The 26,341-nt window shown below is 41.0% G+C and overlaps 1 protein-coding gene across 5 annotated transcripts; it reads right to left on the bottom strand.

The window, feature by feature from the left end:
- Positions 1-1,438: 1,438 nt before the first annotated feature.
- Positions 1,439-24,467, bottom strand: tjp3 (tight junction protein 3). 5 transcript variants are annotated; one of them, XM_056414860.1, is made up of 30 exons: positions 24,313-24,467; positions 17,095-17,151; positions 16,597-16,721; positions 16,422-16,524; positions 15,429-15,717; positions 14,789-14,892; positions 14,525-14,714; positions 14,315-14,390; positions 13,207-13,304; positions 13,020-13,107; positions 12,152-12,346; positions 11,669-11,772; positions 11,316-11,400; positions 10,547-10,623; positions 10,365-10,449; positions 8,681-8,769; positions 8,278-8,350; positions 8,106-8,164; positions 7,306-7,369; positions 7,072-7,228; positions 6,276-6,384; positions 5,965-6,184; positions 5,664-5,869; positions 5,474-5,569; positions 5,294-5,373; positions 4,723-4,933; positions 4,506-4,606; positions 3,051-3,611; positions 2,027-2,085; positions 1,439-1,945 (listed from the first exon to the last, which is right to left on the bottom strand). In XM_056414860.1, the coding sequence occupies exons 2-30, from the start codon at positions 17,140-17,142 to the stop codon at positions 1,828-1,830; spliced, it is 3,870 nt and encodes a 1,289-aa protein (XP_056270835.1). In that variant the 5' UTR covers positions 17,143-17,151; positions 24,313-24,467; the 3' UTR covers positions 1,439-1,827. The 5 variants fall into 5 exon arrangements, with proteins under 5 accessions (XP_056270835.1, XP_056270831.1, XP_056270832.1 ...); XM_056414856.1 differs by lacking the exon at positions 24,313-24,467 and adding an exon at positions 21,582-22,408; XM_056414857.1 differs by lacking the exon at positions 24,313-24,467 and adding an exon at positions 21,582-22,408 and having other exon boundaries at positions 7,072-7,222.
- Positions 24,468-26,341: the final 1,874 nt, after the last annotated feature.

Below are 26,341 nucleotides of genomic sequence, written 5' to 3'. Positions count from 1 at the left end.
ACCCCAAAGTAGAATTTAATTTAAATAAATGGAGTAGTTTAAATGTAAATCTCATTGTCTATAATCATTTATTTTATTCTATTTAATTAATTAAGCTTTAATTTCATAGTATTTTGCTAATATTACTGTTATCACAGCTTTATAATCTATTTTATTACTCTTTTTTATTATACCGTCCAGCGTTTATTGGTCTTAAATTGTATTTATTGTTGTCGTTTCTGCTCTCTTCGTGCTCCACATTCGCTCCGCCTCATTTCCAGCCGTCAGTGGCTTTGAACTTCAACAACCAGTTTGAAAGCTGCTCTGCAAACACGGTCTGAGTGATTAACACCTTGCACCTCTAGGGCTGTGGACGTTAAACAAACACCTGGGCAGCAAAGTTTCCCAACACAGAAGGAGGGGGAATTCATCTGAAGGAATATTCACTTGACACTGAAGCACAAAGACATGGTTCACTTCCATCAAGAAAAACAACCAGTAGAGGACTGTATACGGTTTCTTTAAATAAAGCATCATAGTGCATGAGATATGTTAGATTCAATTAATCTAGAGAGGTTATGTTAGGAAATGCATGCATGCATTATGGAAATGCGGTTTCTCACACTGGAATACTTGATTAAAATCCCCAAAGTTCTGTCAATGGGGATACAACTGCAGGTGAATTAACATTTAGAGACTTAATGAATTAGATAGTTTCACAACATTTCACTTTGACCTGCAACAAAAAGAGAAATCTCAAACTCCTGGACGGAAAGACGTGGAGGGAACGAATGACGGCGGCCGTCACGTGAAGATGATATGAAAACAGAATCATGCGACGCACGTCAGAACACCTGAAACCCACCTCCTTATTTACCTGCATGTCCGATATCGGTGTCAGTTTGGTTACCTGCCTTTTTGTTTGTTGCATATTCTTGTGTATTTAATTCAATGAAAACTATAAATAACAAAATAACATGTGTGTATGTAGTTGCACCACAGTAGACCTGCTGCCTTATATACAGGACTGTCTCAGAAAATTAGAATATTGTGATAAAGTTCTTTATTTTCTGTAATGCAATAAAAAAATTATTAAATATTAAAAGAATAAAAGGCTTGCAATATTTCAGTTGATTTGTAATGAATCCAGAATGCATGACATTTTTGTTTTTTTAATTGCATTACAGAAAATAAAGAACTTTATCACAATATTCTAATTTTCTGAGACAGTCCTGTATATGTACATAATATATATATTAAAATTATATATTGTATATATATATAATATATATGTACATAATATATATACAAAAAACATATATTGTATATATATATAATATAAATATATTAAAAAAATTATTATATAAAAAATATATATCTATATTATATATAGATATCTCTTAATCCGGGCTAAATATGTAAACGCCCATATTCACGATTGAACGCACGCACGTTTAAAATCAGTAAAACGTGTTTAATGTAGAACAAGTGAAAGAGGCACCCAAACATTTCATAAATGTTCTGAATATTTCTGTGAAACAACAATTTTTCTAATATAACTAGAATGTGTTTACAAACGTGACAAATAGTGGCAGTGGCAATAGGCGAGGCGTGGTAGTTAAATACAAAAATAAAGGCGCGTCCTCAGGCACTTTGAACTCAACATTCATGAGAGAACCTTTTGGGTTTTTTGGTAGATCTTAAAAACTTTTAGTTAACTAAAAAGTAAAGAAAACAGCAGGTATGTCCCACGTCTGAACGAGGCCCCTTTGGGGTTGGAAATGATCCGAGCGAGTTCCTCGGGGCTGTGAGATAGTGTCCGGTGCACTTTAATCCTCCATTCGGACGCTACAGTTCCGTCGCAGGACCCCACTCAAAGTCCTCCGCCTCCTCTTCCTCCTCCGAGCTGTCGCTGCCTCGGATCTGCGTGCGTCTGAACTGGACGGCCTGGTGATGATGCGCCAGCCTGGAAAAAGGGGGCGGAGTCAGCACCTCGTAGCCCCAGCGTGGCTTCACAAAATATAAAAAACTTGACAAGAAGACTTACACGATTAACTTAGGGCCCTTCTTCCCCTCTGCGGGTTCCTGAGGCTCCGCAGAGCGAGCCTGGAGGAGGAGAGGACACATCATTTAGGTTTCTCACGACTTACCCACTGAAACATTGGTTTAAACTCAACAACGTGCAACGCAAACGGCTCTGAGATGGTTTAAAAAAATGTATTTACGACATTTTATCTTCCAAAGCGGGGACTGAGAGGAAGTAGAGACACTGCGGGTGAATTTGTAAACACAGATATCACCTTTAAACCTCCTCAGTGGATTTATTTGTTATTTAAGACAATTATAATTTTGTTTTTCACGTGTAAAAAAAAAATTGTATGTCTAAATATTCAACTGATCCTATCAAATATTTGCTAATATTGCATAATTTTCCAGGACATAAATCTGAACACACGAGGCTGTAAAAACGATGTGTATGATGTGTATTTACAAACTTTTGAAATGTTGAAATTAAATGTGCAAACGAGACTTTCATCTTATAAACACCAAATTGTGTATTTTTTCAAAATGTTTTCATTTGGGTTAAAGTTATTAAACATTGTTCTGTGATAACGAAGCAGCTTGAAACTCAGGATGAATGGTTGTTTGTCAACAACCATCACATTGTGTATTTGTTTATCCTACATAAAAATACAGAAGAAATAATGTAAAATACACCAGGGGCGAAACTGACAATTATTTAAATGTATTATTATTATTATTTAAAACAATTTTTTTTGTTGTTTCAATAAATATTCAGCACAGTTTCCTCTCAAAGTGCAAATTGACAAATTTAAAATTGCTTGTTTTGTGCAAAACCAAAACATGTCAAATATATTAAAATAGAAGACTACAAAAAAAAACTGGCAAATATTTACATTTTGCCGGTATCTTTGCTTTAAAAAAAAAGAATAAAAACCCCTGAAGTGGTGTCTTGTGTCTTGAGTCAGTTGACTGAACTCATCCTCCAGTTGGAGCATTACTTCGCACCACGGTCCCATCATAACGACATTCCTCTGGGCGGGCGGTACCTGGTCCAGCTTCTCCTCGATGGCCGCCAGGCTGGCGTGCGGCACCTCGGCGTACGTGGGCTCGGTCGAGGAGTAGCGGGCGGCGGACGGGTCGGGGGCGATGAAATCCGGGGGTGCGTCCGACGGCGTGGTGGGCGCGATCACGTCCAGCGCGCTGAAGTCAGAGTCCGTGAAGCTGCGGTGCGAGTCGTGCTCCTCCTCCTCCTCCTCCTCCTCCTCTTCCTCGCCGGCGCTGGGCGGCAGGCTGTAGCTGTCCTGCCGCGCCACCCGGGGCTCCGGCACGTTCATCAGCGGCGGGATTTCTCTGGAAGAGTCGTCGGACTCGTCGTCCGAGTCGGGGCGGCCGCGGCGCCCCCCGGAGGCGGGCTCCGACGACCGGGCCAGAGCCAGGCCGGCCACCCTGGAGAGCTCGGTGGCGTTCTGACCCGGGAACTCCTCCTCCAGGTCCTCGTTGTCCGTGTAGACCTCGCCGTCCGTGTCCTCCAGGTCGCTGGCGGCGCTCAGGTAGTCGGACTGGGTTTGGTCCAGAGCGTCCAGGTCCTGTTCGCCGCCGCTCTCCAACTGGACCGGGACAAAACATCTCAGTCACTTCAGTTCACCTCCGGACCGACGGCGAGACGCACAGTTCACATCGCCGCAAACATCAAACTCTAGATTTACTTTGACACTTATTTTGATGTTTTACTTCCACTAAAGACTCTTCAGGTGAATTTTAAGTGAGTAGATTTAAAGTATAAAATAAGATAATCCTTTATTAGTCCCACAGTGGAGCAGGAATAATAATAAAAGATACAAAATAAAACACAAAACATAATAACAATTCTAAAATACTAAATATACAGAGGAAACAAAATAAAAAAAATCGTATCTCATGATCTCTGCGGCTGTAAATTATTTCCCAAACTTAGCGCATACGTAAATATATTATTTACACTTTAGTACGCGCCAGGTTGTGAATCCATTTCTTAAAAGTCGCCCTTTACGAACATTTAACTGGCGCAACACGCGTCACCTTAAAGGGGATTTTTTAAAAGTGTGACTGTCTGAGCAAAAGCAATGAACTCATTAAACTTATATCAAAAACTTAAATATAACAATCAATATACGTCTACGCTAGATTTAAAATATTTGTTGCCACTCGGTGATTTTGCCTCCGTTGGATAGTTTCTGTGTGTTAAAGTGTGGCTTTGGTGTTTTAAAGGTTTAATTCAAAGTCACATAAGAATATAAACAACTAACCGATTAAGGCAGCGGAAGAAAAATATTCTAAATAAAGCGTAAACTTAAATGTTTAACGATTCCTTTTAAGACGGGCTTTTCTGTCAGGTGACCACCAACACCTGTATGTACCTCACACAACCCCGCACTGTCCCTTTAAAACAAAGAGAAACCAGCTTCAATGTGAGCGTGTGTGTGTGTGTGTGTGTGCGTGTGTGTGTGTGTGCGTGTGTGTACCTTCACTTCAGACACCCAGACCGGTTTGGACTGCTGGTGGCGGATCTTCTCCTTCAGACTCTCGAACCACACGTTGGAGTTGGGCTGCAGGTCGATGCGCGCTGCAGGGAGCGCGGCGCGAAGGTCGGGTCAGAGTAAAGAATAAAGACAATAGAAATAAGAATAAAGAAGCCACTCCCACCGCCTCGTGCACGTTCAGGAAGAGAGTCTCCCCTACCTGAGAAGAGCTGGCTGCAGTGTTTCCTCAGCTTCAGCGCCTGCGTGTACAGGCGCCTGGAGCTCTTGGTGGAGTCGGGGCTGTAGCGCTGCCTCATGGCCTTCACGTCCTTGCGGCTGTGCGGGTCCAGGAAGAGAACCATGGGGTGGTACTGGATGTAGTTCAGCCTCTCCACCGCGGTGGGAGTGATGTCCAGGAGAGGGTGCTTGTTCTGGGAGGAGAAGAGAGAGAGCGGCGGGGGAAACAACGGGGAGGTCAGCGGGAATAATAGAAACTAAAAGGAGACGCGCGGCGTTGTTGAAAGAGACTAAATATCCACATTAAAAAAATAATAATTTAATAATCAGACGGATGTTCGAGTTGAATGAGAAGGGAACTTTGATTCATGGAAAATGAAATGTGGATTATAGAAGAAAGAGGAAAAAAAGCAATTTGATGTAAAAAATAATAATAAATGTCATTGTGTAGTTTTCCCCGCCCCCAAAAACTAACAGTCCATGTTTTGTATTTTTTGTATTTATTAAAAAGCCACTAAAGAACGTTTGTTTCTGCTCGTGGACCGAAGACTGACCTTCTCTGCTATCCTCCTCACGGTGTCCAGCTTGATGACGGTGGAGCCGCCGTCTCCTCCGCCGCTGCGAGGCACCATGTCTGCGTGACGCAAGGAAAACAACGTTTGGGGCGTCAGAGGCGAGGAACAACAACAACAACAACAACAACAAAAGCCCGGTGTAGGACAGAAGAAACCGACCTGCCACTTCATAATCGTCAGGCTTCTCTCTGGCCAGCTTCTCCATGGCGATGTCATTGAGAGGACCCAGGATGACGATGGGCCGTTTGAAATTAGCTGGAGGCACAAAACGATTCATGGACACGCGATCGACACAACAACCTCCGTGTGGGGAGGGTTAAAAAACAACAACAACAACAACACCACCGACCTTCTCGGAGCAGGACCCTCTCGTAGGCCGGGAACTTGCCCTGGATGGTGAGCTGCAGCAGGTCGTCTCGAGACCGCCGGACGTTCTTGTCGTACTTCTTGTTGCCCCGGAGGCCCCGGAGCTTCCAGAACTCGGCCCTCGGCCCCGCCGCCTGCCTCTCGCCGCTCAGCCGCTGCGCCTGCTCCACGCTGGCCAACGTCTCCGCGCTGCGGGAGGAAGAAGAAGACGAAGAATGCTGAAGTAAGACCCGAATGGTGCGGCGAGAAAACCCACGCATCTCTTAACCCCCCCCTCCCCCCACCTGGCCTGGTTGGGGATGGTGCCCTTGTCCATCTCGTGCAGGTCGTTGCCCATGCGGCTGGCCAGCCACTTGCCCATCTTCCCGCGGTGCATGGTGTCCACCACCCGGAACACCTCCCCCCGCGTGAAGCTCAGGCCGATGGGGCCCTCGGCCTCGTGGTCGAAGTGGGTGCGGATGTAGAAGTTGTCGGCCAGGTTGGACTTGATGATCTTCTTATAAACTGGAGGAGAAAGGCAAGATTAAGCTTTTTTTTTTAAACCCACAATGCATCATCATTCTCCTCCGAGGGTTTTTCTTCGGGAGGAACTCACTGTCCATCTTGTTCTGAGTGCAGATTTCCACCCGCTCCCCGTTCTTGATGTTCAGGAGGAAGTTGGCGGCTTCTTCTCGAGTGAAATGACCAAAGTCTTCTTTATTCACCTGAACACAGGAGACACAAGTTCAAAAGGACTTTTACTTTAAGGGGATTACTTTGGCGGCCCCTGTGGAAAAAAGCGGTAGTGACACCGAGCATTAAGAGTCCCTTTAGAACAGTGGTTCTCAAATGGGGGTACATAATTAACATATATATAAATATATATATATTTAAAATGGGCATCCATTAAAATATTCTTAAATAAAAGCTTTGAAAAAAAGTTCATAAAGTTATATACATTTTGTATTCCTCTGTATATTTAATATTGTATTTTAATTGTATTCCCTATAGAACAGTGGTTCTCAAATGGGGGTACATAATATATATATATATAAAATGAGCATCCATAAAAAAATTCTTTAAATATAAGTTTTAAAAAAGTGTAAGTTCAGAAACTGAATTGTATATATTTGATATTAAACCAGACACTGTCGTCACTACCTTGTATATACATTTCGTATTTCTCTGTATATTTAATATTGTATTTTGTATAATAAATATTTCACAGGGGTGAAGACATCACTGAAAACACGTGAAGAACCATCGCTATAATAAACTCCCTCACGGCGGCCTTTAAAAAGAAAAGAAAATCGGGGCTGTAATCTAAACTTTTAGCCTCTCGATGTTGAAATTAATATTACGCTAAAATGCTCAAACTAAAAGTATTTAGTTTTTCTTCTTAATGGTCTCACCTGCATGATCTGGTCTCCCTCCTTCATTCCCTCGACGTGCGCCGGGCTGTTTGGCAGAACTCCGCCCACAAAGATGCCGACGTCGTTGCCGCCCACCAGCCTCAGGCCCACGCTGCCCTTCTTGGCGAAGGACACCGTGTGGACGTCTGAGCTGTACCTGAGAGCCAGGGGAACAATTAGCAACGCGCTCCACCCCGAGGGGAGGCATCCGGCTCAGAGAGGAGGATCACTGACCCTGGGTTAGGTCCCGGGTACGAGTCCGGAGGGAGGGAGTAGATGGGCTCCTCGGCAGGCTTGGCTGGAAGAGAACATTTAGGAAATGATGAGACTCTCTGCTGCTGTGTTGATGCGTGTATTCATTATTCTTACAGGGGTCAAACACATTTCCAGGACTTTAAATCAAATTTCCATGACCAAAAATGTCGTGAAATTTCGGTGTGTACATGAGTATAAACCTTAAATGACACAAATGAATGAGAGTATAGATTAAAAGAATACATATGTATAGAAATGGTTATTCTTTCAACCAAATTGTGTAAATGAACATATGAATATAACAAATTTCCAGGACTTTTCCAACACTTTTGGGATTACATTTTTTTTTTTTTTAAAGGACTTTTCCAGGCCTGGATATAACCTTTTAAATGACTTTAAATGACTTTTCCAGGTTTTCCATGATCGTACCAACCCTGTTCTTAGTATTTAGATTATTATATAAATTTAGTATATTATTAAAGTACATACATTATAGATTATTATATCAATTTAGAATATTATTAAAGTATATCAATATAATTAAAGCTGGGGTAAAGTCACGGGGCAAAAACATTCATGTATAAACGCAGCGACGGAGTCGTTCGCCAATCACAGCTCATTTCTGTCAAATGATGTCATTTTTACTATTTGCCTTTTACTTGAATTCCAATTTTTTTTTGCTGGATGACACCAACAAAATAAAAACACCGTCTCATCCTGGATTCAAAATCCTCAAATCAAAGTGGACCGGAGCCTCGGGGGTCGGCGTGTGGCCTCACCGTAGGTCGGAGGGTCGATCGCCTTCACCGCCTCCTTTCCGTTCGCAGCGCGGGGAACTCTGAGAGGAGAAAACAACATGTTTTAAATGAAGAGAGGGATGTCCCCACTGTGGGATCAATAAGGTGTACGTTGTTATTGTTATTATTGTTATTATTGAGCTCTCTGCCGTACCTCCGGCGGTTGTCGTCCCGCTCAGAGCTACCGGACCTCCGGAGGAGCGACAGCTGGTCCGACTCTGAGGAATCTGACACAACAGAGACTGAAGGTCAGGGTAGAACATGAGGAGGAGGAGGAGAGGGGAAGGAGAGAGGAGGAGGGAAGAAGAGGAGGATGAGGAGAGAAGAAGAGGAGGAGAGGGGAGAGAGGAGGAAGGGAGGAGGAGAAGAGATAAGGAGAGTAGGAGAGAGGAAAGGATAGGAGGAGAGGTTTAGGAGAGGAGGAGGAGGAGAAGAGAGGAGAGGCGGAGGAGGAGAAGAGGAGGGGAGGAGAGAGAGGAGAAGGTGAATAGAGGAGAGGAGGAGGTGGGGGAGAGGAGGAGGAGGAGGATGTACGGGACACAGGAGAGTGAGCCCACCTTCAGGAGGAGGTCTGGTGGGTGACGGGCCGCGGCGAGGAGGCTCCTGCTTCACGGCGACCGACGTGGGCTTGATATCAGGAAGAACTCTGATTGGACGACAGACATGACGTGAACTACGGAACGTCATAAAAAGTAAAACATGGGCAGTTGAATTGAAACGTTACGCGTCGTCTTGGTTGTGGGAGTTTGTGTGTGTGTGTGTGTGTGTGTGTGTGACAATGAGTATACGACTGTCTCTAAAGTTCTTTATGTGTGTGTGTGTGCAATGAACAAAATGTCATCGATTCTGAAACAGATTAACTGAAATATTGCGGCCGTTTATTCTTTTAATATAGCTGATTACCACCACCAGAAAACTCAAATATCCTATCTCTAAATATTAGAATATCATGAAAAAGTATACTAGTAGGGTATTAAACAAATCACTTGAATGTCTAATTAACTCGAAACACCTGGAAACACATTTTCAAATGTTTGATTTTGTTTTGCTGTTATAAATCTTTTTTTTTAACTTGGTCTGAGGAAATATTCAAATTTTATGAGATAGGATTTTAGAGTTTTCTTAAGCTGCATAATCAGCAATATTAAAAGAATAAAAGGCTTGAATATTTCAGTTGATTTGTAATGAATCCAGAATGCATGATATTTTGTTTTTTTAATTGCATTACAGAAAATAAAGAACTTTATCACAATATTCTAATTTTCTGAGACAGTCCTGTATATAGATATATATTGTATAGGAATTACAAGCTGCTTCAGAGGATTTCATTTATTTTTTGTATTCATGAGGATGAAAGATATATATATATATTATTAAAATCCTAAAATACAAAAAATATATATATATATTTATAAAAAGATATATATAATTATTTTTATGTTTTTATGAGGATGAAAGATATATATATATATATATTATTAAAAACATAATACAAAAACTATATATATATATAAAAAGATTTATATATATTTCATCCTCATAAAAACATAAAATACAAAAAATAAATGAAATCCTCTGTTGTGTGTGTGTATATATATCAGTGGATGCACATTCTTAAAATGTTTATGTTGTTCACCTTGTAGCTTTTTTTTTTAAAGTATTTTTTTTGCTTTCGTGTGTCAAAAGTTAAATATAGACAAATTTGATCAAACCTGGACGGGCAAACGTTAGTGTGTGTTTCTGTTGTGTTTTTGTTGTGTTTTTTTGTTGTTGTGCGTTTTACAGGATAATTATTGTCATTGTTGATTTCTCTAGTGACTATCAACAAACGATGGAGCAGCTGGAGGCGTAACGCGGGTCAGACAAAAATAATGAGATGCAAGAAGAAGAAGAAGAAGAAGAAGAAGAAGACGCAAGATGAAGAAGAAGAGGCAGAAGGATAAGAAGAAGAAGAAGAAGACTACTACTACTACGACTGGCGCGAAATTGAGGTTCTGTTAAATAAAGACTAATCATTTTAAAATAAAACATAAGTAACAACAATTGGTTATAACTCGAAACTATAATATTAATATAAATTACGTTCATGCTATTTATTTATATTAAAATTAGTTTTAAAGCTTCTCAAATTTAAAGTTATGTTTCCTCGTGTTGAAGCAAACAACTTGTGGATCGTGAAAACAAGAAGTACTCTCTTTTAATTTGTTATTATTATGTCGACACACTCCAGGTGTGGCTCACCTGTATCTGTTGGATCTTACGGTCTCCGTCGGTTCCCTGAGAGGCGGAGACTCGTAACCGGCCTCCGATTCAGAATCTGAAGGAGCTGCGAAGAAGAAGATCAATAAAAATAAATAAAAAAGGACACAAATAAAAGCAGGAAACCCAAAACGATAAATACACACACACGCACACACACACACCTTTCTGCGGCGGGTTGCTGGCGGCGCTCCTCCGGGGCGCCTCCTCCTGGAGCTGCAGGGCGACGTCCGGCAGGGCTCTGGAAGAGAAGAGAAGAGAGGGAGGCGGGAGTGAGGGAGGAGGAAGACAACAGATCTCAGTTACATTTGGAGAGGGGGAGGCGGCTTAGCTAATGAGACGATTATTATTATTATTGACGTAAATGTTGAATATTCACCTTAGCGTCTCTTTGGGGGGGGGGGGAAAGCTCTCGCTCTCTCTCTCAGATGGTTAACTGATCAAAACGATCAGAAGCATTTTCCTGATCTGCCACCGTTAATTTATACAACATGCAGATTTGTAATTAATTAATTAATTATTAATTTGGAACTATTCTACAGAATTCGGTGATTCGAGTCGCTTAGCCACATACAGGAGAGGGACATGTTCAGTGTAAGTCACTTTTATTTCATGGGTTATTTCAAAAATCAAGTCAAAAAGACACAAAACACACTTGGTACAAAGTCAAACACACGTCAAGCCAAAAATCAAAAGGCTACAAAATGAGAATAAAAACAAAACAAAAAAAATCAAATCAAGAGACAGAATGAGGGTTTAATAATGAAGAAAAAAAAGATGATGAATACATGATTAGCTAATGTTTAAAACCAGACCGGCGTGCAGTCTGCTCAGTGTCCCAGTCCGGGAGGTCTTGGTGGGTTTGGGGGGGGGGGTGGGGGGGGAGTGGTGGTGGTGGTGGAGGAGGAGGAGGAGGGGGACCTTCATCTGTACCTGTATCTGCTGAGGGAGTCCTGGCTGTAGGTGGTGCTCTGCCTCTGAGGAGGCGCCAGGCTCACTTCAGACTCGGAGTCGGAGTCTGAAGACGAGAGAGAAGGGCAGAAGAACACGTCAGCAGAGGCTTCAGCATGAAATATTATTATTTCTTTATTTGTTATTTTCTTATTTCTGCCGCTGAATGGTGCAAAAATTAGAGAATGAAGTGAAATCTGACACTACCGTCATCTTTAGGAATAAAGTTCAGATGATTTATTTAACCTTCAGCAATTAATGTGCATTAAACGTTTTAGTCCGGGATGTATTGTTTACTAGTGTGTGTGTGAGAGTGTGTGTGTGTGTGTACTGACCTGGGCGCAGGACTCTGACAGGAGAGTTGACTCTCCTCGGTGCCTCGTGGCGAACATCGATGGGGGCGGCGCTCAGTCCCGTGTACGCCAGATCAGGAAGGACCCTGAGAGCGAGGAGAAGACGTTAGAGGAAGAATATTCATCACGCCGTTTATCGGTATCTAAAATTCTACGGTCACGATAAACTCTGGATTAATGAGATTATCCCGATTATCATTCAAATATGCTTTTAACTCTATAAAAAGATGGCACTAAAACATAAAAATAAATAAAATAAAATGACAAAGAGCCATTTCACGATTATCAGATTCTAATATATAAAATACAAATAAATACAAATAAAATAAAATAAATAAAATAAATAAGAGCTATTTCACAATTATCAGATTATAACAAAAATTAACTACATTTCATTTACTGCGAGTGCTTTTAAAAAATGTTTTCATTTATTTTATTTAAATCGCTATCTCATCCCCTCCTTACTTGTATCTGCCGTCTGGCCGCGGGCTCCGCCTGATCGGCGGGGGGGAGGCGCTGCGGTCCGAGTCCGAGTCCGACACCGGCCTGCGGGGCTGCGAGGCGGCGGAGGAGGAGGCGCGGGAAGCCGACCAGTTGGGGAGCTGAGGGGAGGAGCGAGGGTTGGGGAGGATGGACATGCCAGACATCGCAGACAGGGACCTGGAGGGAGGAGAACATGCGACGGTCATTTTATTCACTTGTTTCGTTTACTTGGTTAAATATGAATAGAGGTTTAGTATATGTTATTATGAAATAATACCTCTGGTCGAAATAATCAGGTGAATAATAACTATTGATTCTAATATAAATAGGAATATATCGTTATTATGAAATAACTTGATTTTAATATAAATATATTTTATAAAATACCTCTGATAGAAAGAATCGTATCAATAATAATTACCGAATTGAATACAAATATATTCTATATTGTTATTATGATATAATACCTTTGGTAGAAATAATCGCATAAATAATATATTGATTCTAATATAAATATTATATTGAATATTGTACATTGTTATTATAAAATAATAGCTAGAGTAGAAAGGTTTGTATAATACATTGATTTTAATATAAATATGATTATATTGTTATTATGAAATAATACCTGTGGTAGAAATAATCATATCAATAATAACTATTGATTCTAATATAAATATTATATTGTATAATGTTATTATAAAATAATACCTTCAGTAGAAATAATGGTATGAATAGTAATTATTGATTATAATATAAATATGATTATATTGGATGTTCAGGTCATCGTTACATGCGATGTGCCCAGACATCCGGCTTGATGAATTAATCTGAAAGACAGTGAACTGACTTGTACTTGCTGGAGTCCCTCATGTCCGGACTGTCCCTCCTGAAGGTCGGAGGAGAGGCACTGCGGTCCGACTCGGACCCGGATGGAGCTGAAAACAACAACAACAAACAGTAACAATTGTCATTATTGATTTTTTTTTTTTAGGGCGCGACCGCCTCCCTCCACCCGCTGGTTGAGATTCACCGACCTCTGCGAGGGGCGTAGGTCTTTACGGGAGGCCGAGTCAAGGTGGAGCGCATCGGGGACGCATCCCGAGACTTGGGGGGAGGAGGTTCTGCTCTGGTTCTGGGGGAAAGAAATTAAACGATAATAATTATGATACAGATATTCTTGAGTGCATTGATCTTCCAGAATTCAAAAGGTAAGTGATTAAAAAAAAAACACACAAAATACCATGACCAAGACAAATATGATATTTTAGTTTATTTTGCTCCAGATAAAACACATCATCGAGAGACACTATGTCTAGATCATATATATATATATATTATAATTGTCTTTTTAAACATATATAAATACACACACACATATATACATATTTTATTTATTATACCTGTATATCTAAAAAATAAATAAATAAAATATGTATATATGTTTAGAAAGAAAATTATATATATATACAGGACTGTCTCAGAAAATTAGAATATTGTGATGAAGTTCTTTATTTTCTGTAATGCAATTAAAAAAACAAAAAAGTCACATTCTGGATTCATTACAAATCAACGAAAATATACAAGCCTTGATTTATATTCTTATTTATGATTTGGCTTACAGAAATAAAAATAAAAAAATATCCTATATCTAAATATTATAAAATCAAAAAAAAAAAGTATACTAGTAGAATTATTAAACAAATCACTTGAATTGTCTATTTAACAACAAACACAAAAGGTTTTTCCTTTTCCTTGACAAACCTCAAATATTATAAATTTTTTTTAAAGATTGAGTTTAGAGTTTTCTTAAGTTATGAGTTATAATATTAGGTAAATAAATAAATAAAAGGCAAAAATTTCAATAAATATTTCAGTTGATTTGTAATGAATGATTTTTTTTTTTTTTTTGTTTTTTTATGGAAAATAAAGAACTTTATCACAATATTCTAATTTTCTGAGACAGTCCTGTATATACAAATAAAAAACAACAAAATAAAAAAAAGTATAAATAATACAAATACAAATAATAAATAAATATACGTTTAATTATTCGTCTTTGAAGAGTTTTCTTGTGTCTTGACATTATGTTTGTTTGAATAGAAAAAATGAAAAACGTGGCCGTGTGTGTGTGTGTGTGTGTACCTGCGTGTTCGTTTCTCTCTGGTGGGCTGACGGGACGTTCTGTGAGTGGGCGCGTCTTCGTCGAGGTCCGAGATGTCTGATGGGAAACAACAACAACAACAACAAAAAGTCATTTGGAAAAATTCTGCAAAGACGGATGAGTTTTCTCTTTCCTGAGACGCTTTGACTTTCACTTCCTTCCCTCCATCCCTCCCTCTCCTCCTTACTCACCGTCCAGTTCGGAGCTGCTGCCCCGGCGCCGGTCCTCCTCGCTGTGGGGGGCGCTGTCCACCACCTCGGGGATGCTGACCAGGAACTTGCGGTCGTCCCTGAGCACCGTCATGGTGAGCTTGCCGCGGCTCTTCTCCACCAGGTGCTTGGTCTCGAGCAGCGAGAGGTTCTCCGTCGTCATGCCGTTGATCTGGTGGAGCAGAACGAGTTGAGGGGTTGTTGTTGTTGTTGTGAAGATGGTCGTCAGCTGGCGCTCGAGCCCACCTTGAGGATCAGGTCTCCCTCCTGCAGCGTCCCCTCCTTGGCGGCGAGCCCCGTGTCCGTCATGTGCTTGATGAAGATCTGACTCCCGAGCTTCAAGCCGTACTCTGCAGAGAGGAAGACGAGGAGGCGTCAGCGCTCTGACCGGACCAGCTCGAGCCCTCACTTCCTTCCTTGCCTCCTTTCCTTCCTTCCTTCCATCCTCTCATTCTTTCATTGACTAGCTTCCTTTCTACCTTTCCTTCCTCCCTTCCTAGCCTCCTTACCTTCCTTCCTTTCCTACCTTCCTTCCCTCTCTTGCTTCCTTGGCTAGCTTCATTCCTACCTTCGAGCCCGAGATCGAGCCCTCCCTTCCTTCCTTGCCTTCCTTCCTTCTTTCCTACCTTTCCTTCCTCCCTATCTTCCTACCTTTCCTTCCTTGCCTAGCTTCCTTCCTACCTTTCCTTCCCCGCTTCCATCCTTTACTACCTTCCTTACCTTCTTTCCTTCCTTTGCTTCATTCCTTCCTTTCTTACCTTCCTGGCCTCCTTTCCTTGCTTCATTTCCTTCATTCCTTCTTTCCAACCTTTCCTCCCTCCCTCCCTCCCTCCCTCCCTTTCTACTTTTCATTCCTTTCCTGCCTCCCTCCCTCCTCCCCCCTCACCGTCGGTGATCCTCTTCTTCAGCAGCGTGGTTCTGATGGGTTTCTCCTGGGCGTCCTGCCTCGGCAGCCTCTTGTAGGCCGTGGTCATGAGCGGCAGCGCGTCGGCGTGCCCGTTGCGCTCCGGCGAGGCGCTGCGGGCGCGGTACCGGCTGCTCTCCCGGTTGTCGCTGCCGTCAGAGTAGCGCCGCGTCCTCCGGGGCGGGTTCGGGTCTAGCAGGTTGGAGTGGGAGACGGCCCGCGTCGGCCTGGCGGTCACCGGAATCTGGATCTTGCGCGGCCGCTTCACCGTCTGCGTGGAGAGAGACGGGCGAGGGGTTCAGGGACACCGGGCGAGGGGTTCAGGGACACCGGGCGAGGGGTTCAGGGACACCGGGCGAGAGGTTCAGGGACACCGGGCGAGAGGTTCAGGGATATCGGGCGAGAGGTTCAGGGACACCGGGCGAGAGGTTCAGGGATATCGGGCGAGAGGTTCAGGGACACCGGGCGAGGGGTTCAGGGACACCGGGCGAGGGGTTCAGGGACACCGGGCGAGAGGTTCAGGGACACCGGGCGAGGGGTTCAGGGACACCGGGCGAGGGGTTCAGGGACACCGGGCGAGAGGTTCAGGGACACAGGACGAGGGGTTCAGGGACACCGGCGAGGTTCAGGGACACAGGCGAGGGTTCAGGGACACAGGCGAGGGTTCAGGGACACGGGCGAGGGTTCAGGGACACCGGCGAGGGTTCAGGGACACCGGCGAGGTTCAGGGACACCGGGCGAGGGGTTCAGGGACACCGGGCGAGGGGTTCAGGGACACCGGGCGAGTTCAGGGACACCGGGCGAGTTCAGGGACACCGGGCGAGTTCAGGGACACCGGGCGAGTTCAGGGACACCGGGTGAGGGGTTCAGGGACACCGGGCGAGAGGTTCAGGGACACCGGGCGAGAGGTTCAGGGACACCGGGCGGCGGCGGCGTTTACTCGTTTTTGGCGGCCGCCGCTTCCTCCGCACTCACCACGTTGACGGTCTTGCCGCAGGACTTGAGGGTCTGGATGGTGTGGGTGGAGTAGACGTTCTCCATGGACTCGCCGTTCACCATGACGATCTGGTCTTTGTAGCTGTGGAGCACAAGCAGAGTTCAATCACCGCCTTGTTGTTGTTGTTGTTGTTTTTGTTTGATGTAAACTTACAACAGTCGCCCGATGGCCGGCCCGTTTGGCAGCACGTCCGACACGACCACCGCCGTGTCCCCGGTGTCCGGGTGAGGCTTGTCTTTCCCTCCTGAGATGGCGAAGCCAAACCCCACCTTGGAGTCCTGAGAGAGAGAGAGGATAAGGACACGACACAGAAACACAAACCGAGGGACGAGGGAGGACGAGCACATTCCAGCGGCGCTCCGGCGCCCCGCCGTGCGGGCGCAGCAGGGCGTGTCGCTCGGAAGAATTCCTGCTGGAGTTTGTGCCGTGAAGCCGGAGAGGTCTGAAGCTCAGTCCCCCCCCCGCCCCCACACACACACACACAGCTTTGTGTTTGTCGACTCACTTCACTTCTCTTTGGAGGTTTCATGTCTTACACGTGGAGTACACACATAACAACACACACACATAACAACGCACACACCGTCTCGTCCGGCACGGGAGTCATTTAATCATTTATTATATTACATTTAAAGCAAAACGACCACTCACTTTGCTCAGTGTGATTGTGTGTTGCTCCCATATCGTGAGCTCCTCCATGCCTGGTTTCTGGAGAGAAAACACACAACGATGATGATATTAAAAGTTTTCTTGAAGCAGAAGAGAGAGAAACTTTTCTCTGTGAAAAAATAAAGAGAATTAATCCTCAAACATAGTGCAGGTCCTCACAGGGAGGACAGTTGAGCCGGAACAGGAAAAGTGTGTGTAGGACTCAACCTGAGCTCGGCATGCTCTCACCTGTCTCAATCCTGCCTGACCGGTATGGAGGCGGGGCTACTTCTGTGTGTGTGTTTGTGTGTGTGTGTGTGTGTCACTCGCAAGTCCCCGAGGTGCCGACAACAATGTTCAGTATGCGTACAGACAGAAGATCTTTGTGTAGAGTCAACTATCTGTTAGTCAAATTTTTTTATTAATTATCTTGATTATTCAATGGAACGTTTGGCCGAAATATATATCATATATATTTATAAATTAAATATATATACACACACAAATAAATATATATATATATACACACACACAAATATATATATAATTAAATACATATATAACAAATATTTTTTTTAAATATAAGTAAAAATATATCTAAAAAATATATTTATATATCCGGAAAAAAATATACATATATACATATATATATATATAGAAATACATATATATAAATGAATAATTAACATATATATATATACTGTATATACACACAAATATATATATATATAAATAGTATACATATATATTTACATAAAAAATATATATATATATATAAATATATCTATATAGACACACACGTCTTATAGCGCAGTAGGCGCCTCCTGAGTTACAGTGAGAACGGGTCAAGCCAGCTCCTCCAGTCACAGTCATATAGCAACAGTTTGGAGTTCGTTCAGACGAGAGAGTCGATTATGAGAATTCCTTCGCTCAACACGCCACAAACACATATCGGAAAATCTGAATAAATAAATATGATATGAACACACTGGCCCAGCCAGAATCATTTATTTTTAAGTTAAATGTTAGGGACAAAATACGGTCACCACAAGAATGTCCAAGGAGGAGTCGAGGTGAGCGGAGTGTGACCTGTGGACAGGAGGCCGTTTGTGTGACCGGGTTAATCATAAACCCGAGGGCCAGAAAATAAACCTAAAAAACAAACACCAATCTGATGGCTCGGATAAAAAGACGTCTGTGGATTTTGTTAATCTGGACCGACACTGAAACCCGGAGTTGTAATGTCTGATAACGTAGTTTCACCGAGCTGCACCTGGATGTGCACGAGAGCTGCAGGTCAATTACAACTCAACAGGCCAACATCTTACATTTTAAAATCGCAAGAAGGCGCAATATATTTAACAGTCTGAGATTAAACCCAATGTCCAGTTGAGGCCTGTCATGATAACTACTTATATGTCGTTATGCCACTCATAATTGCATAATAAAGCAACTACACCCTTCTTCTTTTTAAAGTAACACACTGTTGATTCAGGTATTCAGACATTAGAATGTTAAAACAATATTTAAATACTTATATCAATAAAGATTTATTTAAAATATATATAATTATAAAATATATATTCTATATATATTACAAATATATAATTATAAAATATACATTATATATATTATAATAAAAATATATATTATTATAAAATATATATATTCTATATATATAAATTATTATAACTTACATATTGTTATAACATACATATTATAAAATATATAATATAAAATATATATTATAAAATATATATAATATTATTATAAAACAAATATATATAATATTATTATAAAATATATATATTATATATATTATTCCAAAATATATAAAGCCACACAATCAAAACAATAAGTCAAAATATCATTTGAAATAAATATATGTTGCTGCAGAGACACATCACAGACTACAGTAAGGAAACATCTTTGTTTGCAAAAAAAAGTTTGCAAGAATTATCTAATGATAGCAATTGTAAAGAATAATCGCTATTAGCTATATTCTCATATGTGTTTAGCTCGAATTTGGACAACGAGAAACAAACAAAAACAAAATCAATTCAACACTTACATTGCAAATATTTAAATAGTGGTCATGACATAATCCTGAGCGGCGAAGGGAACTTCCTAAATACAGTTTAAGATATAAATAAACAAAAATCTGTTTTTTGAACCAAATGTCCGTCTGCACTAAAGAAAATAAGCGTAAGTCGCTCAGAAGAGCGTCGACCAATCACAGCGAGCTCGAGACTGGTGAGGAGCTCCGTCTGGTCGGAGGCCCCGGCACCTTGAGGTGCTCACCTCGGAGCCTTGAGCTGGGAACTAGTAAGAACCCATTGTCCATCGTCTTAGCCAACAGCAGGCGGTGGTTTCACCGTCTCACCCTCTGAAGCTCCGCCTCCTCCACTTACCCCGTGGTCTCTGAACCGTACCGCCATTTCCCACCGGGATTTCGGAGCCGAACAACAAAACACCTGTGGCCTCCCGGAGCGCCGTGAACAGCCAGCTCTTTACGTTCCGGGTGAAGAGTCCCAAAAACAACCACAGATCTCCCCCTCCTCCTCTTCCCGTCCCCCCAAAAAGTTATCCAAAGATGGAGGCTGCTGTCCAGAGGAAACCTGACTCCCCCCTCCTGCAGAAATTACATGTAATATGACCAGCTGTGATGTCTCTCTCTCTCTATCTGCGCAGAGGAGCCAGGAAAGGAAACACCGAGGAGAGACCTCACCTGGAGCGCTCCTCCCCCACCCGACCTTTGCCCACTCTGCCCGTCAGCGCCCTGCAATAAAGCGTGGAGGTGGAGCTAGACCCCCCCCCCCCCCCCGCGTCCCGCCCCCCATGCAGAGAAATCAGAGCAGCAAAGAGGAGAGCGAGTCGGGAGGATGCATATTATTACCATTCCAGATGTTGGAAATTAAAGGAGGAACAAGGAAAACAATCAAAACGTATTTTCGTTTAACAATATGTTGGATACAGTTTATCATTTTTTTTCTTAATTGTCATTGCGTTGTCGACTTGAAACGCTCTAGATATAAAACTCAGATATTTGGGGGTTTTAATCAGTAGACGGGCACTTAAAATGTAACTTTAGTTTATTCTTTCCTACAATTTCTGCCTTTTTTGTTCAGTTAATTGTTCAATAAAACATTGTTTGAAGAAATGTCCTTAAATTAATGTTTTTTTACTCAAGACACTTTGTCTTATTTTATCAGTTTATTGAGTCGAGCAGAAAAGCTCAACTTTACACTTTAAACTATTTATTTACACTACCGTTCAAAAGTTTGGGATCACTTAGAAATGACTTTATTTTCAAAGAAAAGCATTGTTTTTTTCAATAAAGATAACATTAAATTAATCAGAAATACACACTCTACATTGTTAATGTGGTAAATGACTATTCAAGGTGGAAACGTCTGGTTTCTAATGAAATATCTCCAGAGGTGTATAGAGGCCCTTTTACAGCAACTATCACTCCAGTGTTCTAATGGTACATTGTGTTTGCTCATCGCCTTAGAAGACTAATGTCTGATTAGAAAACCCGTGTGCAATTATGTTAGCACAGCTGAAAACAGTTATGCTGGTGATATAAGCGATACAACTGGCCTTCCTTTGAGCTTGAAGTTTGTAGAACAAAATTAATATTTCAAATATTAATCATTATTTCTAACCTTGTCAATGTCTTGACTATATTTTATATTCATTTGATAAATAAGTGTGATTTTTCATGGAAGACACGAAATTGTCTGGGTGATCCCAAACTTTTGAACGGTAGTGTATATATATTAACAACACTATTGCATATTTTCTTCACGTTGATCCTGCATTACATACATTTATTTCTTTACAGTACAAAGATATTTCTTATGGTTAATTTACTGTTATTGTAAATACATGTGTATCAAAACTAAATACTAACGGTTACATCGTCTTCAGATTGTTGATATTGCGTCACAATCAGCAAATATTTTGTCGTTTCACTCATAAAAATACTTTCTATATTTAAGCTATTTGACTCGGCAACTAATTATTTCTCGAATACATAAATGGAAACCTCTAGATCTAAAATATAAATAAAACGTTTCGTAGTCAGAAAACATACACGTGGAACGATGCACCCGCCAAATTATGTGGAGGGGGCGGAGCCTAACACTGTGACATCACTGGAACTACAAACTGCACACGGATGTCGTAATATACCAAAAAATGAAGATGCGCAAAAACATGGATTATAAATATACTGATCCTGCATAATTGATCACATTTCTATCTAAATTGCTAGATGTTAAAACACCATTTTAAATGAAATATTATGTTTAGTACAGCTCGCTGCAAAGAAATATAGAATGTTTTTAATGTTTTTGACTGAAAATGAGACTGAAAATGAGAATAAAACAAATATCAGTCAAAAACAAGGTCAACTATATATATATATATGTATATAATTGAGATGGTTTCTCCCTGAACCACAGCGACACGGGGTCGTCACTCACAGGCACCAGCAGCAGCGGTGGAGGAGCAGGCGGAGGCTCCGGGGGCAGAGAGCCAAAGTGCTTCAGTAACTTCAGTCGCTGCTTCAGATTCATGATGCTGTGGATTTCTTCTTCTGCTGCTACTAAAAAAAAACACCTAAATAACCTTCTGACCACCTCCCTTCAGTCCGGCCACAAAGTCCGAATCACCGGGTCACCGACCCATGTCTGGACGTCCAGATTAAAAAAACCTGATAATCCACAAACACTCGAGATGATTCAAGTCCAGACGGAGAAGACATTCCTCTGCGTCCGGCGGGATCGTGAAGTCAAACGGGTCCGCTTGCTCCCGGACTGTCAGGAGGTATGCGACGGTCTTGGTGAGTGTTTTCCCACAATGCACCAGCGGCAGGCTGTTGGCTGAGCTCTATGGTTACACCGAGGGAATGAGAGCCCCGGGCAGTTAATAATTGACGTGTTTTGTCTCCCCCCCCTTGAGTAAAGTTTCCTGGGTTCCTGCACAGAGCCCCCGCCGCGTCCCAAGCTCAGGAGATGACACCGTGACAACAGAGCGGCTCCGATGGCGACTCTCCGATTTACCGCGTGACCGACACTAATTATTTTGGGACAGTTTAAAGAGGAAAAGTGCTTAGGAGGACGAACTCGGGTTCAGGTGGCAGCAGCCGGCAGTCAGAGCACGCAGGGTTGCATTATTAATGTCCGCCGGTGACCGGCAAAGCAACCGCTACCGTTCCTAAAACAAACACTCGGGGGAGGAGGTGCGCCCCTCTGGCAGGTAAACACTCCCGAGCTCCTCAAGAGGCCGTCGATTACAGCTGAGGGGCCGACGCGTCCGACAGAGCTGCACAGAGCTCACGGCCGGCTCTCGGCAACCATCACGCCGACGAGCCTCTCGAGGAAACGTCTGCGAGCGAGCCAGACGGAAAGCGTGGGAGTCGTTGGTTGATGGGGAACAGCGATGCTTCCCCTTTAAGGGAGAATAGCGACGCTTCCCCTTTAAGGCAGAATAGCGACGCTTCCCCTTTAAGGGAGAAAGTGATTTGAAATGCAAATACTCTGGGAGGTGAAAGCAGAGCGGCTGCTTTGGAGCGTCCCCTCAGCGGAGTTACTCATTGGCATGGACACACACACACACACACACACACTTTATAGCTACCTGGACTTGCATACAGAGGCCTCCACTTGTGTCACGTGGAACTAGAAACTACAGGAAACTCACAGATGCATTTTGATGCCTTATTATTTCAAATTAATTTAATTTTTTTTGTTGGTAATTACACTTAACAGAACCTTTTGTTAAGGTTTTCTGTATCTTTTTAGGTGCATCGTGTGGAACAGAAAGTTGCCTGCAGGGAGCATGTGACCTCCGTCTGAGGAGTGAATGTTTGTTTCATAAGAAGATAAATAAACTGATCCGACTTGTTTTTTAATTTACGATAAAATTATATTAAAATGGATATGAATATTGAATATACAAGCAAGATAAACAAATTGGGTTCGTTTTTGGCGTCAACGAGAACGACTTTACAGAAATATTAGATTTCTTAAATGGGAACAAATATGCAATTGATATTATATATATATATATATGTATAAAGATATATTAAATATATATAAATATATATTAAATATATAAATGTATAAATATATATATATATATATATAAAGATATATTAAATATATATATTAAATATATATATATATATGTATAAAGATATATTAAAAATATATATATATTAAATATATACATATTTATATATATATATATTAAATATACATATTGAAATATATATATTATATATATATATCTCTCTCTTTCTATATATATATATATATGACATATATATGTTAAAAATATCCATTAAATAAATAAATATATATTTCGACACCACAATAGAAAATGGTGAAAACACACAGCTCTCTTCAAGGAGAGAGAGTAAAATAGGAACTTTCCACAACAAGCGAGCCATCAGTCTGAATGCATCTGTCCATCCTCCTCAATCCTACAGAGCATCAGTAAACACACTGATTGGAGTCGTGAGGAGGGGAAGATGCAGCGGTTTGGGAATGCAGTCGAAACTATTGTGAAACCCTCTGGCAGGCAGGCAGAAACTTGTGTGTGTGTTGCAGAACCAGTAAAGCGAGGATGAGGAAAGTTGGGCTTACAGTTTAGATGACAGTCACCAACACAAGAACACACACACCAAAAATGTGTTATTTAATAAACCTCGCACCATCACAACGACCCCGGCTGACATCTAGTTATTTACTTTAACAGCCAACTCATGAGGGAATAATTCATGAAGCCATCAGGTCTATTTATGTTGCATTACACCTTTAACTACATTAATTTATTATTTTTCTTATCTCTTACTGGTTGTACTATTCTTATTCCATCCATCTGTTGCTATTATCATATCTTTTCTTGCTTGTTGCTGCCTCTATGTGTATGTTTTTTATTATTATGGTTGTATTGAATCTCTCACTTTATTGTAATTCACTTTGTTCCGCCTGTCTGAAAGTTTCTTTATAAATAAAGTTTTATTGAAGCTTAGAGGCCCGTGACGACTCGAAGCTGAAGTGAGCGGATAACTCGAGATTACGACGCACTAATTTACACAAAATACAACGTTCTCTTTAAAGTTAGTTAGATAACATGTTTTACTTTCTGTTCCTCTTCCCGTCGTCTGACGTACAAATAACACAAATGACAGCAGAGCGGCTCACGTACCTGTAAACTTGTGCACTTCCGGTTTGTTGATTCAACTGCGTTCGTCCGTCCCGGTTTAAAAAAAACAAATAAACAAACAACAAAAACAATTCTACCAAATCTTCTTGGACGGTTCACTCGCGTTGACCGTTTGAAAAACTTCCTGCTAAAATCTGCCCGAGCACAGGTGAGGACTCTGGAGGAGTGGCGCTCGACGTGCAGGTGAGTTTCGAGACGTCATCACGTAAGTGCCGCGTGACAGACCGGAAGTTGGTCCTCCTCATCAATAAATCCTCCACCCAGTTTTGGTTGCGATAAGATAAACACTTATTAATTTAAGAAAGCATTACATTCTTTACATAGGATCTCAATTCATAATAATAATAATATATAATATATATATATAATATATATCAATTTATATTCACAGTAAAACCTGGTGAGCATTTCAAGTTTATTATTAATAATTATTATAAATAAAACAAATATTAAGAAATTCCACATAGGTAGATGCAATCCAGTTTTAGTTGCTTCTAACGTTTTTATTTTTGTGTGGTGCCATACTAGTTTGGAGTCAGTCTTTTCTTGGGAATGTGTAAATTCCCCAAAAACACAAAAACAAAAATCATTAACTTCGTAATAAATTAAAATTTTATTCTGTAATGAAATTGCTTAATAATGTTAAATATCCACTCAAAGAATGTGTTGGTATTCTAATTATTAATATTGATGAATTCAAAATCAAACGAATAATCAATATACATTTTTAAGATGTATCTATAAAAAAAGAAATCCAGTCACTGTACAGCAATACAGAACAGTGCAATCTTATTTGGTGGCAGATTCTAATTTAATTTATTTTATGGTAACATCTTTAAAACTTAAGTACAATAGCCTTAACACTCTTTTTTTTTTACACTGCTAAATAAAATAGTTTTGCACACATTTATAGAGGCTTCTAGTCAGAGGTTTTGAGTTCAGAAGAATTTGATAAGGTATATTTTGTGTGAACGTAAAAGTTTGTGGCGCCAGTTCTTCCGTCACTTTTTAATTGTTTACTTTATGTGAATAAACGAGGTTCCTCTTCCTCCAGGAACCTCCAGGAGGACAAAGGCCATTCTCCTAAACTGGGCCCATTAAACAAAAGACTCACGTTTCAGCAATCTTCAAGTTTTTATTTGTTTACAAAGTTAAGATTGCAATTTCATATAGTCCTTCCTTTAATGAGTAGAAAACCTTTTTAAAGAATTAGTCGAAAGGCACAAATTTTACAATATATACATTTGGATCTAAATTATAAATATATAGAAAACAAAAGCACAACCCAGAATAAAAGTGCTGAACACAGTTTCTTTTTTTTCTTTTTCTTTACAGAAAAAATAGGCTTTGTTTAAAAATACATACAATCAGTAGCATGTTTTTTGTTTCATTTTTTTTGTTAGCAATAAATTATTTTTTTTCAGAGGGTGATAACACGTATGTAATGTGGTGAAGAAACAAGGAAAGATGGTTACAGTATACACAGAGCTATCCATCGAAGAAAAACAACAAGCTTGCAATGCTCAATCATAACCCACAAGAGAACAGTAACTTGATTATGCCATTCTTAGTGCAAAATGATAATGAAACGATAAAATAAACACTACCAATCTTACCACCCAAAAAAGAAGAAAAAAAGCTTTTTCATCCTTAAAAAAAAAAACGGTCCGTATATCCCTCAAATGCATAAAGCTTTATTATTTGTGCGACTACGACACAAAAAAATAATAAAAAAAGGTAACAAATCTTCCTTTTTGTTTTTTGCAGAGCGATGTCTCGGAATGTGCCCGACGAGGAATATATATTTTTTTAAAAAAGCAACATTATTGAGGGTACCAGGAAAAAAACATGCTGTACAATTAGAAAAAAAGAGAGAAAAAGAAGCATTAACAAGTATGTGAGATCCCGCCGGTCGGACCGTCTGTGACACTGAAGGCTCGGACAGATCGATTGCACATATCAGTGCCAATCGACTCCCCCCCCGCCCCCCCCCCCCCAAATCAGCTTTTCA

Source organism: Pseudoliparis swirei, chromosome 5 (genome assembly GCF_029220125.1).
Source record: "Pseudoliparis swirei isolate HS2019 ecotype Mariana Trench chromosome 5, NWPU_hadal_v1, whole genome shotgun sequence".
Taxonomy (NCBI): domain Eukaryota; kingdom Metazoa; phylum Chordata; class Actinopteri; order Perciformes; family Liparidae; genus Pseudoliparis; species Pseudoliparis swirei.
This window is presented reverse-complemented; position numbering and strand designations above follow the sequence as displayed.

Excerpts from the sequence above, each read along its gene's own strand:
- tjp3 (XM_056414856.1), bottom strand. The coding sequence starts at position 21,674 with ATGAATCTGAAGCAGCGACTGAAGTTACTGAAGCACTTTGGCTCTCTG. Across the intron at positions 5,374-5,473 it reads TGACGATTATGAAGTGGCAG|ACATGGTGCCTCGCAGCGGC; the intron begins GTCGGTTTCTTC and ends TGCGTCACGCAG. Across the intron at positions 2,086-3,050 it reads TCGAGGAGAAGCTGGACCAG|GCTCGCTCTGCGGAGCCTCA; the intron begins GTACCGCCCGCC and ends CTCCTCCTCCAG.